At 42.1% G+C, this 18,575-nt stretch overlaps 2 protein-coding genes across 2 annotated transcripts; one reads left to right on the top strand and one right to left on the bottom strand.

The window, feature by feature from the left end:
- Positions 1-1,265: 1,265 nt before the first annotated feature.
- On the top strand, positions 1,266-11,628 carry pum3 (pumilio RNA-binding family member 3). Its single transcript, XM_080528712.1, has 18 exons — positions 1,266-1,293; positions 1,597-1,696; positions 1,800-2,000; positions 2,143-2,281; positions 2,773-2,848; positions 3,212-3,305; positions 3,408-3,474; positions 3,856-4,030; positions 4,213-4,316; positions 4,504-4,582; positions 4,801-4,899; positions 5,103-5,156; positions 6,103-6,183; positions 6,494-6,636; positions 6,843-7,065; positions 8,682-8,769; positions 9,134-9,224; positions 11,070-11,628. Exons 2-18 carry the CDS (start codon positions 1,612-1,614, stop codon positions 11,197-11,199), a joined length of 1,929 nt encoding a protein of 642 aa, XP_080384838.1. The 5' UTR covers positions 1,266-1,293; positions 1,597-1,611; the 3' UTR covers positions 11,200-11,628.
- A 2,434-nt stretch (positions 11,629-14,062) lies between these two features.
- kcnv2a (potassium channel, subfamily V, member 2a) lies at positions 14,063-16,413 on the bottom strand (the record flags this gene model as incomplete). Its single annotated transcript, XM_080529540.1, has 2 exons — positions 14,063-14,299; positions 15,019-16,413. The coding sequence occupies 2 exons, from the start codon at positions 16,411-16,413 to the stop codon at positions 14,063-14,065; spliced, it is 1,632 nt and encodes a 543-aa protein (XP_080385666.1).
- Positions 16,414-18,575: the final 2,162 nt, after the last annotated feature.

Here is an 18,575-nt window from a genome sequence, read left to right as displayed (position 1 = left end):
TATGTCCCCATCAACACCATATCTGAGAAGATTGGAAAAGACATGTCTAACTGTCTACCAGCATGTCATGCACTCACTGGCTGTGACACAACAAGTAGTTTGTACAGAATAGGAAAGACAACAGCATTCAACAAACTCAAGACCCATCTCAGCGAGCTCAAAGATCTGGCCCATTTTGGACTCTCTGCCAGCTTGGAAGAGTCTTTGCCAGTCGCAAGAGAATTTGCGCTACTCCTATATGGAAAAAAGAAAATGGAAAATGGATTGATTGGGTTACTCTTATTCTGACTATTTGGTGATGTAGTTCAGCCACCTGGTATTTCCCTCTCCAAATATAATGACCATCAGAGTGAGCATTCTTAACTTATAGGCTATTATGCCACTTATCCCCCATTCGGAATTTGACTGTATCAGAGAAGAGGTAGGCCTATGTCTAAAGAAATCTCATTTGCAATAGAACTGTATGAGATATTTCCATACAACTACTGGTTATTGTTCAATAGCACCCTAGACAATTCAGTAATGATATATTTTTCAGGGATTTCTGTTTTTCTGATAAATGAGAGAAAAGTGATGGAGTCCTATGTTCCTGTCACCAAAAAGTACAATTTCCGTCTAAACTAAAGCTAAGTTTACAGGACTATAATTCAGTATTTATTTAGGTAAATAGTTGTCTGACTATTTGGTGATGTAGGACAACCACCTGGTTCATACCTCAGCATATCTGAAGAGGAAAGGAGTGATCATTCTCAAGTTATGGCTTTTTTGTCACCTTCCCCATATTCGGCCTGGTCTAATTTGGCTCTTTTTCAGGGATTGGGGTAGCTCTAAAGAACAACCAAAAAAACATCTTTTCCCCAAAAATAAAATTTGACAACAATCAATTTCATTAATGGGAGACCCTAAAGATAAGAAAAATCATTGTTGTCATTTGCTCTACCTCGGGTAGGGGTATCTCAAAATCTGAGGGCCCTTCCTGCTAGACTAGTAGGTCCTGTTCAATTTTCATTCCTACCACATTTTCCTGGCTCCTTTTTTTATTGAGCGGACTGGACAATGCAAAATGTGCTGGTGGCTCGTATAGATTACGGGCATCCAGTGGCTAAGTGTACATTGGGCTTTAGAAAACGATGACGCCAAAGAGCCAAGGTAAATCGCTACATGCTGAAATGGTACATTGCCATAAATGCCGTACTGCTACAACATTGTCGAAAAGCACACAATCATTTTACGGCAGCGACGGAGGTTTTTGCTACTGCCGTAAAGCATAATAGAGAGAAGACGCATGGGCAGGTATGTAAACGTGTGGACTGGTCTAGCTAGGGAAATAACGTTTAAGTAATGTTGCTGGTCTTGGCATTGCTGTATGTTCATTACAAATCTATCGATCTATCACATGTAGTGTAGTATAATACTAAGTATTGCACATAAAACCATATTTTCTCTGAGTTCCCTTTGGCCTGTGTTACTAGCTACCTAGCTACTGATTATACTAGGCTGTAACTATTATTGAAGTCGACACTAACGTTAATTCTGTCATATAGCTAAGTGACGACAATTGTCTCAAGTATTTGTATCTTTCTTTCTGCTGAATAGTGAGTTATTTTAACAATGGAGGACAAACCCCAAAAGAAAGCGTTTTCTCCTAAGGGGGGCAAGAAATTTACTCCTAAAGGAAAGGGCCCTCAATCAAAAGGTAGGTCACGATCTGACATGTTTGTTTTAAATGACAAGATAGTTGTGTGGTCATTTAAATCTAAAACCAACCTATCCTAACGAGTATGACAACTTGTGTTTAGAAACCACAGCGAAACCTTGGACCAAACCAGCCGGTACACCGTTTAAAAAACCATTCAAGCCACACGTTGCAGAGAAGGGCAAGACGTTTGAGAAAACAGGAGGAAAAGGTGCTCCCCAGAAGTTCCTCAACAAAAAACCTACAGATGGAAAGTTTTCCGGAAAGAGAAAATTTATCCCAGGAAAGGGGAAAGGAGAAGACGGTAAATGAATCAGCTTGATACTGTTGAACTGTCAAACGTCTCATTTCTGTTCATGTATAGTTTGCCACCATGCTGGAAACAAATTCCTAAAACCCTGGTTGTGTAGCTAATACAGGATCTTGTGTCTGGTGTATTTGCACAGGTTCAGAGGCAAAGAAGCCCAAATGGTCTGAATTCAAACAGGAGAAGAAGGAGCTGAAGCAGAATCGCCAGAAGGAAGAGAAGAAGGATAGTTACGTCGTAGTGAACAGAGCCAAGCAAGTGTGGGAGATTGTCAGGAGGTAAACCAGCATACTCCCACTTGTGTGTCAATAACGTGTCAATTAGATATTTGAAACATTTTATTTATCTTGCCTTGCAATATTCATTTGCACTTCTGAGACTATTCATTGATTAAATTCTGCCTGATAAGTTGTATCAAGCGCACCCCAAGTTATTCAAATATTTGAAATCATTTAAAGTACACATTTTGCCTGAGTCAGGTGTCAATAAAATGCTCATTATTGGGTGTAATGGATTTGATGAATACTTATAAAGCCCAAATGAATAGGATCTTGCAGTGTGCAGAATAAACCAATTAAACCATACATTTTTGAAGGTTGTTGATGTTACAAAGATGAGGAATAACAATAGGCTGAATAACATGGAACATGAACTTGTTTAATAAAAGACAAAACTCACCTACCGTTATCTTTCCTTCAGATTTAGTAATGCATCTCTCACTGATAGATTGCTATCTATATTCTCTTACTACATTATTTTTTATGTGCAGGAAAGATTGTGACAAAGAGAAGAGAAACAAACTCATAACAGAGCTTCAGGAACTTGTGCGCGGCAAGATAAAAGCAGTAAGTACCATTGGCAGTAAAATATGTATGTATGCTCTTGTTGTTGTTTTATATCACTGATAGGCAGCATGCTGCAGATTTGTACTGTTTATGCCTGCCCGTTGTAAATCTTAACAATGGACAAATTGAGAACGTAGTAAAGAATTGGATATACAAGGGAAATGTTTGACACTCTCAAACTGTCAATTCTAATTGTGAATGCTGAAAGTCAATTTAACACAAAAGGGTTAGGGTTATATGCATTAGTATGCATATACTTTGCATTGTGAGACAATCAAATCTTTACATTACCGTAATCAAGTTGAATCAAGTGTGTAGATGAAGATGAATCATTTATGATCATTTCTCCTCTTCCCTATTCAGATAGCGTTTGCTCATGATTCTACCCGAGTGCTCCAGTGTTTCATCCAGTTTGGCAACGACGAGCAGCGTCAGGAGGTTTTTGATGAACTCCGAGGTCAGTGGGTATAGTCTGTTGTTCTTCTCTGTGGAGACGAATCAGTCGCTTTTGTCATACGATGTACTGTATCTATAACAACAACATTATTCTATTTCATAGAGCACATGGTCGAGCTGAGTAAATCAAAGTATGCCCGAAATATTGTCAAGAAGTTTTTGATGTATGGGTAAGTGACTGAGCCGTTTACCTCCTTCCATGCACAAGTAATACACAACAAAATATTCATAATCATAATGTAGGCCTATATGTGTATGGTTTAATAATAATGTGTATGATCTAGATTCTAGAATTACTCTAACTGTCCTGAAAAAGTATATATATATTACACGTGATGGCACATGTTTAATGGATTGTTATGAATTTGAGAAGAGAAGGGAGGGGGTGAATTCTTTAAGACTTAACACTCATTTGTAGTTTGATTTCCTTATTTGTTTAGGAGACCAACAGATGAAATAAAATCTATAGATCAGGGGATTATTTCCCATACACAGATTAAGTCTAATCCTAGACTAAAATACAATGTTCTGTGTCTATGTGTGTTCCTTAGGAGCAAAGAGCAGGTGGGTGGTGTGATGACAGCCTTCAAGGGGCAGGTGAGACAGATGCTACGTCACTCAGAGGCCTCGTCAGTGGTGGAATACGCCTACAACGACAAGGCCATCCTCGCCCAGAGGCTCATGCTCACGGAGGAGCTCTATGGAAACACATTCCAAGTCTGCAAGGTGGGACACACACACACACACCTCTCCCACTGTATTAGACTGTCGTGGTCTAGTTTGGGCTTGATATGTAACTGAATACAGTGAAAAGACATAAACAAGACTTGTGTTCAGGTCAATTGATGTACATGTCTTTGTAGTACATGCTTCTGCATATGGGTGGTTGGTAACGTATGTGTGCTCAGTCGACAGTGTGTCCTACGCTGGAGAAGGTGCTGGAGAGTAACCCAGACAAGCTGAATAGCATCATGGATGAGATGAAGCAGATTCTTACCCCCATGGCTACAAAGTGAGGATTCAAAACACAAGCACAAACATCCACACACCCTAATGATGCTACCCATAAGAACAACCATGCATTCTTATGGAGCGCCTTTCAGACTTAACATATCTTCACTCTCATCACAGAAAAGTGGAAAAATATTGTTTTTTTAAGTCACATTTTAACTAATGTCACTGATCTTTCTCCCCCTCAGAGAGGCTGTGATCAAGCATTCTCTGGTGCACAAAGTGTTTTTGGACTTTTTCCTTCATGCCCCAGTCAAACAGAGGACTGTAAGTACATCAGTCAATCGACATGTGAATGATTTAACCACACTTATTGAAGGTGTGTAAATGACTGTACAATAGTCAGTCACCTTTTGAAATGATTGTACACCAGTCTGTCGAGGTGTGAATTATTGTTTGATTGTACAACAGTCAGTCATGGTGTGAATTACTTTGAATGAACTCCACCATTTGTCTTGACACGGTTTGATGTTGTGACCCTGCAGGAGATGATCGAGTCAATAAGAGAATCGGTGGTGTACATGGCCCACACCCACGACGGAGCCAGAGTCGCCATGCACTGTCTGTGGCAAGGAACCCCGAAGGTGAGCACTGCTCTCAAGTCTGCTAACATAATACATATATATCTACAGGGATTGATAATATATTTAAAAATGAAATTCGATTATAGGACGTTGCTCACCATATTCCAAAGGATGTCTGTTTGAGCATGTTTTTATGACGGTTGTGTGTAGGTGTGCATGTTTCCAGCGTGTTTATCTATGTATTTTTATGTTCTGTATTTCAGGACAGAAAAGTTATCATTAAAACCATGAAGACCTACATTGTTAAGTTTGCAACCGTAAGTAAAATGCATTGTCTTTTACAGTGTTGATATACACTCACTAAACACTTTATTAGGAACACTATGCTAATACTGGGTAGGGCCTCCCTTTGCTCTCAAAACAGCCTCAATTGTTGTGGAATTGATTCCACAAGATTTTGGAAACATTCCTTTAAGATTCTGGTCCATGATGACATGATTGCGTCACGCAATTACTGCAGATTTTTCAAGTGCACTTCAAGCTGTGAATCTCCCATTCTACCACATCCCAAAGGTGTTCTATAGGATTCAGATCCGGTGAGTGGGAAGGGCACTGAAGAACACTGAACTTGTTGTCATGTTCATGAAACCAATTTGAGATGATTTTTGCTTTGTGACATGGTGCATTATCATGCTGGAAGTAGCCATTAGAAGATCGGTACGTTGTGGCCATGAAGGGATGCACATGGTCAGCAACAATACTCAAATAGGCTGTGGCATTCAAGCGATGATTTGATTGGCATTAGATTAGATTCGATTTTATTGGATTCAACCTTTTTGTCATTGCACAGAGTACAACGAAATCAATTTTTTGCTCTAGGCACAGGGTCAGTCATAGTCAGCACACCTGTAGCAATTAGGGGTTGAAGACACAATGGTGATAGACACCTTAGATATGATGCCAGCAACCCTCTTGTCACCAGCTCACATGCAGCTCCCTCCTGAGGCGGGGATCGAACCAGCGGCCTTCCGATTGCTAGTCGGCCTCTCTAACCTCTAACGCCCTCGTGCCCAAAGTGTGCCAAGAAAACATTCCACACAAAATTACCAGCTTGGACTGTTGACAGGTGTACAGGTGTTCCTAATAAAGTGTACACACACACACACACACACACACACACACACACACACACACACACACACACACACACACACAAGTGTAGAATACTGTTGGAAATAGCTGTGCGTGTTCTATTCTCCACAGGGAGAGTTTGCTCACTTAGTCCTGCTGGCGGCGTTTGACTGCATAGATGACACCAAGCTAGTGAAGCAGGCTGTCCTATCGGTGAGTTGGTCTTTGTTGAATGTGTCTGTGGCACTGTGGAACTGTGTGTGAACGTTCCACTGACTGGAGTAAACCTCTGACTCAGTTTATGTTTCCCTTGCTTCCTTCTCAAAATGCATCGGAGGAGAAGATCTAAGGGGAAGAACTTAGATCTTCTCCTCCATTGCTTTTTTGACAAAGAAGGAGGAGAGGATGTGAGGAATAGAGGAAAGGCTATTGGTCTCCTATCCCTCCCTATCTTTCTGACTCTCTCTCCCTCTATTTCTTTCTTCACCCTCTCCTACATCTTCCTCATTTTCTGACTTTGAAGGAGATCCTAGGCTCCCTGCCTGAGGTTTTCAATAATAAATTCGGTAAGAAGGTGCTGGTGTACCTGGTGAACCCACGAGGCGCCGCCCACCTGCTACCTGAGCTCAGCCAGGTGTTGGCGAAGGGCGACGGGAACCCCCACAGGTGAGTCCTGCTACGCCCCAGACCTGAGGGTGGGTTGATGGATCGGTGGATGGATGGATTGGTTGGTTAGTGGATGGATGGATGGATCTATGGGTGGGTGGATAAATGACAGGGTGGATGGGTGGATGGATGGATGGATGGATACATGGATACATGGATACATGGATGACTGACTAGATTGGTAAACAAAACCTCTCCACCTGCAGTAAGAAGGACGTGGCGATTCGTCGGCAGGAGCTCCTGGAGGCGGTGTCTCCACCCCTGCTGGCGCACCTGTGCGAACATGCCCAGGATATGGTAATGGACAAGGTGTCCATCGTGGCGGTCCGCGAAATCCTAGGATCCGCCGTTGGGGACTTGCGGCCCGCCATGGAGGCAGTGGCTGAGATGGCTGCCCTAGACTTTACCCCAGGGGGTGTGGATGAACAGGTGAGGGAGACAGAGGGATGGGCAGGTGAGGATTGGGGGTTGAGAAACAAGTTAGGAACCGGTGAAGAGGGGCAGGGGTTGTGGAGGTAAGGGGGAAGGGGGCAACATTTCTCTATAACAATTAGGGATGCACGATATGCATTTTTTTTTTTTTTTCTTTCCTAGCACCAGGGGAGCCCCCCCTCCCAAATTTCGTTGTTTGGTACCTGTACTATATCAATGACAATAAAGACCATTCAGATATAATTTCACAGTTGATAACCTGTAGTTCATGCACACCTGAAGGTAAGAAAGGCTATGTAGTGAGCAAAGATTGATGATTTAATATTCCATAGTGATCTCACCAAATCTAACTTACATCACTATTGTTAACACAACAAAGAGAACACTTCTGACTCTTCAAATGTTCATTTATTATTTCCTCTAACAAACAGAATCTGTTATAGACAGTGCACAATGTTTTTTTTAGCCAAGATCTGGCCTCCTTTTATGAAAACAAAAAAGGCTCACCTAAGAGTAATTATCTTATTACCTCAGCACAACGTGCACCTGCTCCTTAGTTATCTTCCACTGTCCAAACATGGTTTCAAAAGCCCCGCGGATGGCTGTCGCAGTATGCGAACCGGAGAACTCCTGCGCATGCAGCAGTGTCTTCTTCATATTGAACGAAGTCCTCATCCAGCCACTGGGCCGTCAAACTAAGCATACTGACTGGACTAACGTCAGAAGTCCATATGTCCGTGGTAAAACTTATCTGGCTTACGCTAGTATCGATCAGACTATGGATGTGTGTGGCGACTGTATCATACATAGCAGGCAGGCACACGTCTGCAAAATAGCGGCGACTTGGGAGTGTATACCGGGGCTCTAAATGTGAAATTTGCTGGCGAAATCCTTTATCTTCTACTACAGAGAAAGGCTGGTCGTCGAGGGCCATCAACTCCATTATTTTTTCATTGATTGCTTGAGCCTTTGAGCTGTCTCTTCCTGCAGTTTTCAAATGCGTGTTCAATAGGCACAGCAGCTTTTTTTTCCGCGGCTAGGCTACCTTGTTCTGCTACTACTACTAGTGCTTGATATTCCTTCCATACAGCGTGCTTGCAATGGTGAATCTTAAGGTGACTTATGAGATTCGTTGTGTTGTAACTCGTAGACCTTTGCCCTCCTCTCCGAACTTTTGTCGAACATGTATTGCAAATTGCAAACGCACTATCTGCCTCAGAAACTGTGCCGAATGTCAGACACACCGGGGAAGGCATGTTTCGCTCTCATCTCGTCTATACACTGCGTGCCTGTACGCAGGCGCAGCAGCATGAGCGCGGAAACCGGAAGCAGAAATATTTCCGGCTTCATATTATCGGCAAAATATCGGCTAAAATTGTATAAAACCGATAAATACCGATAAACATTAATTTCCCATTATCGGGCCGATAAATATCGGTGCCGATAATATCGTGCATCCCTAATAACAATGTTATAGATGCTTGTTGTTGATTCTATTAGGATGATTGAGAGTTTAGTTTGGTGCTCAGAGCACACCAAGTTTGGAAATCTGTTGGTTACCTAGCAAAGATTTCTTGTTAAACACAGCTTTTTATTGGTTCCCTGTTCTCCAGCTGCACATGTGTGAACACCCTGCTGGTCACCTGGTGCTCAAGTGGCTGATCGAACAAGATGCGAAGATGAAGGAGGTTGGGAGAGAAGGTAAGGTTGCTCCTGACACACATGGCCTCGCTCCTATGACCGCGCAGATATAACCACATAGATATCACTAATCTAATCTAATCTAATCCTAATTAGCATGACAATTTGTCTAAACCCTTTACATAACCTGGGATTTTAGCTGTTAAACCAATACATGCCAATACATCACAAATAAAGCACATGTCGCTCATTATTGGGAGTTAAGACACAAAGTTTGCATAGTTAGAACACTGAGATTCTCAGCTCTTCGGCAGTCATCAGAACTTAAAATATGTTTAGGGGCACAAGCGACGGAAAATGATGGATCATGTCACATAGGTGGTGGTGTTGACTAGTGATGACTGTATTTTTACCATCTCCACAGAGAGGTTTGCCAGGATCCTGGTAGACAATGTGGGGTTGGATAAGCTGAAGTCTTGGGCTGCAGTTAACCGTGGTGCCATCGTGCTCTGCTGGTGAGTCTTTATGCTCTGTTAACACTGCTAGATCCAAGGGATATGTATGCATGTGACCAAAATGTGTTATTTTTATATAAATAGAACAATATAATTGAAATAGAGGGCATAAGATTGGCTTAGAATCAAAGTTTTGTTGTTCTGTACGATTTTGAAGATGTAATTTACACCCCTTGTGCACCAAACCGTTATACTGGTCTGTGTGTCTGTTAAACGGCTGTTAAATCTAATAGCTACAGCCAAAACCCCAGCAGTAATAGTAGAGGTGTGTATTCCACCTCACACACAAAATGTCCCACCATTGGGAAGAGCGGCCATTTGCTGAGATGCTGAGGTGCTTCTCTCAACACAGTGACTATCCTGTTCACTTCAGTGTCATCTCAAATAAATAGTTGTCAACAGATTTCAACTAAACACGTTTGTCTTCCTAATATAGGCATCCATGTCCTCTGCTTTAGAAATGTGCACCGTGAAATTAAACTTCATTGAGCTGCAAAAATAGTCACTGAACCTAGAACAGGCTCAAGAACAGGGTTGAAACAGGGTCTCTGGAGACTAAACACTTCAGGAATTCAAAACATTCCATTGAAGCGAACTAAAGGAATCGCTCTCTAGCCCACACTATTCATGTCGAAGCTATTTGTTCATTACTTCATTATAGCACTTAAAGCTCCCCATCACTGTAGATTTTCTGCTTGTCAAATCATTCTAGCTGTTTGTTAGATTGCCAACGAGATTCTGTGTTAAAGGGAGAATACACTGCTGTCAGCTAGGGGTCTTCTAAGATGTCTGTCAAAATGTCTGTATATGTTCTCCTCATCCTTTGGTGGCATGGCGGATAGAGAAGAGGGCAGAAGGGCACAGCTGCCTATTGTGAAACAGCCGCAAGCACTGGATTACTCTGCCTGCTCCCCTCATTCTTCCCTCTCCTTCCTTTTACTCCTCATATCCGTCCTTCTCCTCCCCTGTCTATGTTGCTCCACATCCCTTCTCTTCCACTGTTATGAGTTATGGCTGTATTTTGATATCAAACAATTTGATTTCATTTTCAACGTTTAATCATTTTTGTTTTTGTTTAAAAAATGGAACTTGATCAGCATGAGTTGAAATGTGGCTTACTTACTTATGACAAATACAATTAATATATGAGTGAATTTGGGTCAGGTGTTACTTTTAAAGGTTCATTCTGCAAGTCTTGCTAATTATTTCTCAAATGTTGACTTGAATTCCTTAATGCATAATATATCATATAAATCAACCAACCTCTTACATTATTAAACCAGTTATCAGTTCTAGCAAACTTAAAATATTAACAAATGAACTACTGTACAGTGCATTCGTTAAGTATTCATACCCCTTCGCTTTTTCCACATTTTGTTTTGTTATAGACTACATTTGGATTAAATTATTTGCCATAAATCCACACACAATACCCCAGAATGACAATGAAGTGAAAACATGTTTTTTAAAATTTCAGTTAATTAAATAAAATTGAAATACAAGAAATACCCCTATATACGGTAGTATTCAGACCCTTTGCTATGACACTTCAAATATGCAAAAATGTCATCAACACATGACTCAATAAGTTGAATTGAGTCCATCTTAATGCAGGAACAATAGTTCATGTCATTTTGGAATGAATATCTTTGTTTTTATAGGGCCTCTGATTTTCATAGGAATCAATTACACACGCCCTTCTGTTCAATGAATTACAATTTTGGGGACCCTTTTTAACCTGCAAGCGCCTTTTGAAACAAAAGTTATCTAAAGTTATAGATCAATAGATTGCATCTTATAAGATTAAAGAGGAGTTCATTTAACCATCTGTTTGTCTGTCCCCAGTCTGGTTAGCGGTGCAGATGAGACTGTGGCAGGGGAGATGAAGAAGGCATTGACGGCCATCACCTCTGACTTGCAGAAGATCCAGGGCTTGAAAGGAGTGGAAGTTCTCCTAGAGAAACTGGCCTCATAGAGACATACTGTTGCTGCCACGCACTCACACAGTTCACTTTCTACTGCGACCTTTCATAGGCTGTGACATCACAGGTTTTCATTCAATCAGGTTTATCTGTAGGAGATTACTGAGCCTGGTTTATGTTTTTTTTTTCTGTGTAATTATCCATACTGTCTACCACCTAGTCAAGTCATAACCACCCTGGTGAAAACCCTACAATGTTTGTCAAACGGGATGGAGAGAGGACGTTTATTTGTACTATGTTATTTGTCCACTGAATTCAGATGTCTATTTGTAAAGCTTTGGTGCAATGCAAAAGTAACAGAAATATCCTAGACAGCCAGAGTTTTTGTAATATTTTGTAACTGTGATAATGATTTCAAGTTATACTAGCCATCAGAGGTCCAAGAATTAAACTAAAGAATGTTGTATGTACACAATAAAAAAGCTATTGGTTGGTGCACAATAGTTTTTGTCTGAAACTTGAGAACTGAGAATGTGTAAGTTATCAATAACCCTAACCCTAAGTTATATAAAGTTATGTACAAAATGCTAATGTAAAAACCTGACTGTTTCTGAGGGGCAGGGATGTGGTGAGAGAAGAAGAAGTTGGTCAGCAAGCTTAGTGTTAATATATAAAAATGCAAAAGTTTAGTTAAAGCTAAACCTCACCGTAACAAACAGTTTTCACCGCCCTCTGTAGAACCTTACGGTCCTGAGTGGTGCCATACCAGGCAGTGATGCAGCCAGACAGGATGCTTTCAGTGGTCCACCTATAGAAGTTGGTGAGGATCTTTGGTGCAATGCCTTCTTGGTGACTGAGTCGATGTGTAGGGACAATTTAATTTCATATCAATACGTTTCCTACCACATTAAACCATACAAACTTTGGCAAAATAACCTTATTTTCTCATGGGCATGTGGAACTGTGCCCCTTTTTGTCCAATGAATGATTTCTATGATTTCTGACTACTTTTGGCTCAAGAGCACTCCCAGATGTAAATATCTGTAGTACAGTTTAATACTAATTAATATTTGGACAGTGACACAATTTCCATCATTTTGGTATGCCACCACAATGGATTTGAAATGAAACAATTAAGATGCATTTGAAGTGCAAAGTTTCAGCTTTAATTCAAGGGGTTGAACAAAAATATTGTATGAAACGTTTAGGAATTGCAACCATTGGACAAATTCACATAATCATAAATAAAATGTTCATTTTTAATACTTTGTTTAGAATCCTTTGTAGGCAATGACTGCCTGAAGTCTGGAACCCATGGACATCACCAAATGCTGGCTTTCCTCCTTTGTTATGCTTAGCCAGGCCTTTACTGCAGCAGTCTTCAGTTGTTGTTTGTTTGTGGGTGCTTTTTTAGATGTTTTTTGGCAAAGTCTAATCTGACCTTTCTATTCTTGAGGCTTATGAATGGTTTGCATCTTGTGGTGAACCCTCTTTATGGTAGACTTTGATAATGATATGCATAACTCCTGGAGACTGTTGTTCACTTGGCTGGATGTTGTGAAGGGGTTTTTCTTTACCATGTAGAGGATCCTGCGATCATCCACCACTGTTGTCTTCCGTTTGTGGTGCCGAGCTCACCAGTGCATTTTTGTTCTCAGAATGTACCAAACAGTTGATTTGTCCACTATCTCTCTAATGGATTTTTCGTTTTATTTTTGCAGCCTAAAGATGGCCTGTTTCACTTGCATTGAGAGATCCTTTGACCGCATGTTGTGCTTTCACAGCAACAGCTTCCAAATGCAAATGCCACACAAATGCCACTCAGACCTTTTACCTGCTTAACTGATAAATAAATAACGAATGAATAGCCCACATCTGTCCATGAAACAACTGTTGAGTCAATTGTCCAATTACTTTTGGTCCCTTGAAAAAAAGGGGCCACATATTAAAGAGCTGTAATTCCTAAACCCTTTGTCCAATTTGGATGTGAATACCCTCAAATTAAAGCTGTCTGCACTTTAAGCCCATATTCATTATATAACTAACTTGAATATGTATTGGTAAACAGCTAAAATAACAAACATTCTGTCAGAGTACAAATATATTTGGACCTAACTGTATATAAGTATACAGTATAATATATAATAATATATATAGAATTCTTTGTGTCGTTAGTGAGCCTTGTAGCCAATAATAGGCCGATGTTTTCATATCAAACTGAGAATAGTTTAAGCTTCTGTAGTACTTCCGCGGTTTTTCACACACACATTAGAGAACACAAGAAGTGACCTAGTCTTTTTAATCTTCTAGGCACAGAAACATGGTGTCGCTCAATCACAAGCTGCTTCTATATGCATAAATCGGCTTTGGGAAGATTCAGTCTTCCACAGATGCCTATACACGGGGGAGGGGCGGAGTAGATAACCTGGACTCATTCATCCAGATGTTGCATCTTGAACGTATTATTTCAGGATGTTGTTCAGCAGTGGATTATGTCTTAGTTTAGATGACATGGCCGTGGAGAGTGGAGAAGGGCTTTCACTTTTGCATTCACTTTTTTCACCTTTAACAATTCACAATGTTTGGCAGTACCTTGCTTGGAACTAAATAAAGCATAAAGGTAACAGACCATAGTCAAATAAATATGTCAGATGCTATCAAATGGAACCAATGGAATAGTCTAAAATGCACACATTTTATCCAAGGTCTTATAGGTAAAAGAATAGCTTGGTGAACTTGAATTTAATAACTGGTCTACAGCAACAGTAAGCAGATCCTTCCCCCATTGGGACTTTGGACCCACACTTAGTAGAAATCAATGTCATGTGCAAACAGTATCAGTTCTTGAATGGTTCTCCCATTAAGCATATTATGCCATGATCAAAGTCCTGATGGAGCTTCAGTGGCAATGGGCTCTTAGCACGCCAGCTTCTTGGCCGCCCTCTTAGCGAAGCGCACCTTGCCACGAGCCTTGACGGTGGACGTGTACTCGCTGGACTTGAGCTTGGTATAGTAGTCTGCGAATTTATTGTACAGGATGGAGATTGGCATGCCATTCAGAATGATCCCAAAGGAGAGGCAGGCAAATGCAAAGATTCTGCCCAGGGTGGTCTCTGGAAACATGTCCCCGTAACCCACAGTTGAGATGCTCACCTTCAGGGGAAAGGAAAAATAACAGTTGTGTTCAAATAAAAATTCCCTCTAGAAGTAACTATCAATGGGAAGTTTTCCAGAAACAACTGAAGCTAAATCCTGGACAGGGTGGTAGGTAGAGATCATCATTGGGAGAGGCCATGGAAAAGGAGGGAGAGACTGGGGGCAGAGACCAGAGAGAAAGACCTGGGAGAGGTCAGGGAGAGAGGGAAGGAAAGACCAGGGAGATGGAGGCCTGGATGATGGGGAAGAAGGATCAACTAGGAAGAGACTGGAGAGAGTATAAGAAGAGGGTGGGTGAGATTGTGGTGAGAAGTCAGGGAGATACTAGGTGAGAGGCGAGGGAGAGAGGAGAGTCTGTTCTTTTTAATTGTAATGTACTTTTCTTTACTACAATCAACATATGTGAGATTATTACCAGTATTAGTACCAGTTGTGTTAACTATTACCATGGCAATGTAAACAAATGTTTTTCATGCCAATTAAGCATATTGAATTCAACTGACTGGAGAGAGAGTCCAGGGAGAGACTAGGAAGGAGAGAGAGGATAGAGAGAGAGATTGCCTGGGAAAGGCTAAGGAGATGGCTGGGGGGGAGAGGCTGGGGGGGAGGCCTGAGAGAAGAAGATGGGCGTGACCTGGCAGTGACAAATAAGTGGGAGTGACTTGGCAGATAAGTAAAATGTAAGCGACCAAATAAACACAGCTGAATAGACTCACCGCCGCCCACCACCAGGCGTGGGGAATGCTGGTGAAGTTGGTCCGAGGCATGTCATACTCCACTGTGTACACCATGGCTGAGAAGGCGAAGATGCCCATGGAGATGAAAAGAAGGAGGCAGCCCACCTGCTGGTAGCACTGGCGCAGCGTGAAGCCGAACGCCCGCAGGCCCGTGGAGTGGCGCGCCAACTTCAGGATACGGAAAATCCTCATCAGGCGCATGATCCTTAGCACCTGGCCCAGCTTGCCCACCCGCCCCACTGTCTCGAGTTCGCTGACGTGCTTCCCGTAGTCTTCGTTCTCGAAGCACTCTAGGAAGAGTTGGAGGTAGAATGGTAGGATGGCGATGAGGTCCACGCCGTTAAGGACACTCCTGGCGAAGTGCCGCAGGTCTGGAGTGGAGACCAGACGGAGGAGAAACTCCATGGTGAAGAAGGCGATGCAGAAGGTCTCCACATGCTCGCCGTGCGTCTTCCCACTCAGCTGGCCCGTGGGCATCATGTACTGCATTTCCTCCACTGTGTTTAGCGTCATGGCCACCAGCGACACCAGGACGAAGAAGCTGGAGGCCGTCGCCATCAGCTTGGCGGTGACTGAGGAGAAGGGCATCTCCATCAGGCTCCAGATGCTGTATCGCACATGGCCGAACGCCATGTCATCAAACAGCTCCTCATTCACCTCCATCACCACCTCGGCCTCCAGCTCTCTCTGGATCTTCAGCTGGTCGTGCAGCTCGTCATGCCGCTCCTCGAAGGAGATGCGACAGCAGCGGTGGGTGTTCTTGATCCTCACTCCCCAGTAGTAGATCTCCTCCATAAAGTTGCGTGGGCACAGCTCATCTTTAATCCACAGGACGCCGGTCCGGTAGAAATTGAAGATGTTGTGGAAGACGTCTGGGTTGCGGTCGAAGAAGAACTCATTGTTCTGGACGACATAGTCATCACACAGGGACAGCTTCTTGTTGTGGTCCGTGTAGGTGGCCAATCGGCCGATCCTGGTCTTGGGGTATTTGGCGGCCACCCTATAGGAGATCTGGTAGACCTTCCCGCCTACATTGATGTTGAGCATGTCGTTCTTGGAAGCCGGCATTTTGGATAGAGAAGCCAGCATTTTGGACCGGGAGGCCAGCATTCTGGATGGGGAAGCCAGCATACTGGATGGGGAGGCCAGCATACTGGATGGGGAGGCCAGCATTCTTTCATCTTCCTCATCTTCATATTCAGCATAGATGTCGTAGATGTTGCGGCTGAGCTCCTGCATTGAGTTCCATGGTTTGACCAACTTGTTGGTGTCGAAGGGAAGCTCATCCTCTTCTGGGTCTTTGAAGGTGGGGGTGCCCCTCCCAACTTTGTAGTTGGGGAAAAGACTCTGGCGTCTGTCTTTGAGCTTGAGCATGCTGGAGGTTTGTGTGTGTGTGTGTGTGTGTGTGTGTGTGTGTGTGTGTGTGTGTGTGAGCTTTGGGCCCAAGTTGGACGCGGCGGCTCACAGAGTGTGTGGAGGCATCTGTAAGTCTAACGAGTAGTGGGTCACAGCAGAGCAGAGGGATGCAGCCGTGACCGTCTAATGCCATCTAATGTTGCCGACTGCGAGGCTTAAAATTGTAAATACTATTATCATCTTCCAGTCTCTCTCTCTCGCTCTCTTGCTCTCTCACTCACTAGCCCTCCCTCCCACGCTCACTCCTCCTCCCTCTTTCCCTTAATATCTTTCATTTACCCCTCCTTCTCTCTCATTCCACCTTGACGTATCTTATTTGCCTAATATTCACAGATCTAATCCCCTGGCCACAGCAGACACTCCTTGCTGTCTCATGTACCATTGCTGACCTTGTTGAACAGAATTATATGTGGAAAACATGTTTGTTTTTATGGATACTTACAGGGATTGAATTAGGATGTATTTATTTTATTAAGTGTGTGCCAAATCCATTGCTTTTCCACAGTTTTATATGGTCAGTGTTGACACTTACATTTTGTTTTTTTTCTACTTAAAAGACTCTGGTCACTCTCTCAATTTATGAAAATACAAGAATGCAGCATGAATATGATTCTTTGTCTCTTGGAACAGTGGACGTTTAACTATTTAAGGGCTCTTGAAATACAGAGGCTTAAAAGCAGTACAGTTTACGGCAGTAAATTGACAGAGATTATCAGGACTGTTGGTGGTGACAATAAATCTTCTATTCTGAATCTGACATCTCTCATCTATTCCATTTATGCAGATCTACACGCACATGTTAATAGTCTTAAAACCACTGGTTTATGGAGTATGATAATCCCAGAAGGGAGACATGATAAGAACCCAACGCCTGACCCCTGGAGTGTGTGTGTGTGCTATTATATCCTATTGCAGAATTTCAGCAATATTGCAACATCTCCAACAGATGGGCAGATGGAGCTATAATAACCATATTGCTTATAATCTGCCCTATGTTAATCTCCTGTAATGCTTAGGGGTTTGGAATTTGGAATTCAGAATATAAATTAGATTTACCTGATCAACCTCTCTCTCGCACATGAATGAATGAATGAATGAATAGTTTCATGAACATGATTGTTCAATGACACAAACACTGCTGTTCATTGTCTGTTTGTGAACATTGCTGTGAACCTTTAATCCAATTTAAAGCAAATGTATGAAACTGTTGTGAATATATTGATCAAATCTCACAATACAATCAAATGTACCATTGTGAAACCTGCTCTCCTGGCCTATATAAAAACTTCAGCCCTACCAAGATCCTTGTCAGTCTGCCTAATGTACCTAGCCTTGCACGAGTATGATCTTTATCTGCCCAACACTAGTTGAATCCCCATAGTCCTTTCTCTATTCCTTGCATCTTCTCTCCTCGCTTCTTTCTCAAAAAGCAAGGGAGGAGACTAAGAGGAGAAACCTGAAATATTTTCCTCCTATGCGTTTTAAGAAGGAAGGAAGAAGGGAAGGAAGGAAGGAATAGAGAACAGCCTATTGGGACGCACCCTACTATAACACTTATTAATTAAATTAAATCATTCTCAAAAACAGGAGTGGATTTTATTAATTTGTCCCCCGGCAGCCCAGTCTCCTCAGATTGTATGGTATAAAAAAAGATGGAAGATGCAGTGACTGAGACAACTCAAATGGCTAACCTAACTCCACCAGATCTTATCCACCTAATTTTTCTGGTTTTCTGCTCGAAATGACATGCCCACAGTGAATATAGAATATCTCCACAATCACAAGGGCCTTCATAATGATATTGTTATCAAATGAAAGCTAACACCTGTGGGTTGGCTGTAGAAGTGTCAGAATCAAAATATATGTTACTGTGTCAGAGCAAATAGAGCTAGAACATTATAAAACATATCAAATTCAGTCTCCGCCTAAAAACACAACAGCTTTTACAGTGAATATCACCTTGGAAACCTGATAACGAAGCCCAAATCATCTAGGAATCAGTACTCCAGGGTCTTATTAGTACTTGTGCCAAAGTGGATGCTAGTAATGTGAGCAAATGCAACTTTGTACCTGTTTTAATACAGGTATGTTTAGGCGGACACCTATATGTTTAGGCCATT

The sequence above is a fragment of the Nansenia antarctica genome (assembly GCF_963989245.1).
Source record: "Nansenia antarctica genome assembly, chromosome: 4".
NCBI lineage: Eukaryota > Metazoa > Chordata > Actinopteri > Argentiniformes > Microstomatidae > Nansenia > Nansenia antarctica.
The sequence above is the reverse complement of the archived record's forward strand: the minus strand, read 5'-3'. Positions and strand labels throughout refer to the sequence as shown.

Bases quoted from the DNA above. Each gene is read 5' to 3' on its own strand.
- pum3 (XM_080528712.1), top strand. From the start codon at position 1,612: ATGGAGGACAAACCCCAAAAGAAAGCGTTTTCTCCTAAGGGGGGCAAG. The intron at 2,282-2,772 runs GTAAACCAGCAT...TTTTATGTGCAG, and splicing joins GTGTGGGAGATTGTCAGGAG to GAAAGATTGTGACAAAGAGA. The intron at 3,475-3,855 runs GTAAGTGACTGA...TGTGTTCCTTAG, and splicing joins AAGAAGTTTTTGATGTATGG to GAGCAAAGAGCAGGTGGGTG.